The 1,539-nt window shown below is 68.3% G+C and overlaps 1 protein-coding gene across 1 annotated transcript in view; it reads left to right on the top strand.

The window, feature by feature from the left end:
* The first annotated feature begins 547 nt into the window (after positions 1–547).
* Positions 548–1,539, top strand: part of KIF1C (kinesin family member 1C) — a 9,061-nt gene continuing 8,069 nt past the window's right edge. The window contains exons 1-5 of the mRNA XM_017839551.1: positions 548–552; positions 632–755; positions 1,012–1,088; positions 1,158–1,337; positions 1,422–1,487. Of these exons, the coding sequence (XP_017695040.1) occupies positions 650–755; positions 1,012–1,088; positions 1,158–1,337; positions 1,422–1,487 (429 nt within the window). The 5' untranslated portion in view covers positions 548–552; positions 632–649. The remainder of the gene's footprint in view (positions 553–631; positions 756–1,011; positions 1,089–1,157; positions 1,338–1,421; positions 1,488–1,539) is intronic.

Consider the following 1,539-nt stretch of genomic DNA (forward strand, 5'->3'; position numbering starts at 1 on the left):
GCTGTTAGGGGGCTTTAGGGGGGTCTCGGGGGTGTAGGGGCAGGTTTAGGAGGACTATAGAGAGGCTTGACGGGATCTCAGGGGTGTAGGGGCAGTTTAGGGGAGCTGTAGGGGGCTGATCCCGGCACTAGGGTCCCACAGGGTCATGGGGTCACAGCCTTTGACCTCCATGGGGGAGGCTGAGGCCTGAGGGGGGTGGGAGCCCCCCATTTTGGGTGGCTCACTGACGGGCGGGGGCTGTCACGTGCTGTTTACCCTGACCTGGGGTCACCTGGGGACAGGGGGGATTGCAGGGGGGCTCCTCATCCCCCTCTTCCTCCCTCTCTCCCCCCAGCCCCAACCTTTGCCCCCACCCCTGACCTTTGACCCTCCCAAGGTGCTGCCTGTACTTCGGGAGGGCTGGGGAGGGGTTTGGGGGGGCTCTTCCTCCCCCCCGCCCCCCCCGTGACGCCGCCCCGGGTTATTTTTAGGGCTCTCCTTGGCCAGGAGTGAGGGAGGGACACGGATCCGGCCCCCCCCTTCCTCCCCGTGGGTCCGGCCGGGACGTCACCGGTGGGTGGGGGTGGGTGGGGGTCCCCCACACCTCGTGGGGGGGTTCTGGGGGGAGTGTGACGTCCCTCTGTCGCGACAGGGTGACGCCGTGACGGGCATGGCGGGCGCCTCGGTGAAGGTGGCGGTCAGAGTCCGGCCCTTCAGCGCCCGCGAGAGCAGCCGCCAGGCCAAGTGCGTCATCCAGATGCGAGGAAACACCACGTGTGAGTGGGGCTCGCGTGGGAGGGGGTCCCCGGTGGGAGGGGGGACACCCCCACGGGGCAGGGGGGACCCCCCTCCGGTCCCCGTCCTTGTCCCATGCTGGCTCCTGGCCTGGAGGACCAGCTGCCGCCAGGCTAAAAATAGCAACTGAGAGGGCTCTGGGGGGGGGTGATGGTGATGGGGGGGTCAGGGGGACACGGGGGGGTGACAGCGATGTCGGGGTGGTCCCCCCAACCTGCTTCCACCTGCCAACCCCAGGCATCACCAACCCCAAGCTCCCTAAAGACGGCACCAAACACTTCACCTTCGACTACTCCTACTGGTCCCACACCTCGGTGAGTGCCAGGGGGGGCGTGGCGGGGCTCGGGGGGTTTTGGGGTGTCCCTAACTCACCCCCCCCGCAGGAGGAGGACCCCAACTTCGCCTCACAGCGCCGGGTGTACCAAGACATCGGGGAGGAGATGCTGGCACACGCCTTCGAGGGCTACAACGTTTGCATCCTGGCCTACGGCCAGACCGGCGCCGGCAAGTCCTACACCATGATGGGGCGGCAGGAACCTGGGCAGCGCGGCATCATCCCGCAGGTCTGGGGGTCCGGGGGGTTCCCGGGGGGCTCTGGGGGGTGCTGGACCCCACACACCCCCCGGCTCAGCACCACTCACCCACAGCTCTGCGAGGATCTGTTCACCCGCGTCGCACGGGAGGGGTCCCCCGAGCTCTCCTTCTCCGTGGAGGTGAGGGGGCTTTGGGGGTTCAGGAGGGGTCCCCCGAGCTCTCCTTCTCCGT

This window comes from Lepidothrix coronata, unplaced genomic scaffold, assembly GCF_001604755.1.
Source record: "Lepidothrix coronata isolate B3197 unplaced genomic scaffold, Lepidothrix_coronata-1.0 Scaffold436, whole genome shotgun sequence".
Taxonomy (NCBI): Eukaryota; Metazoa; Chordata; class Aves; order Passeriformes; family Pipridae; genus Lepidothrix; species Lepidothrix coronata.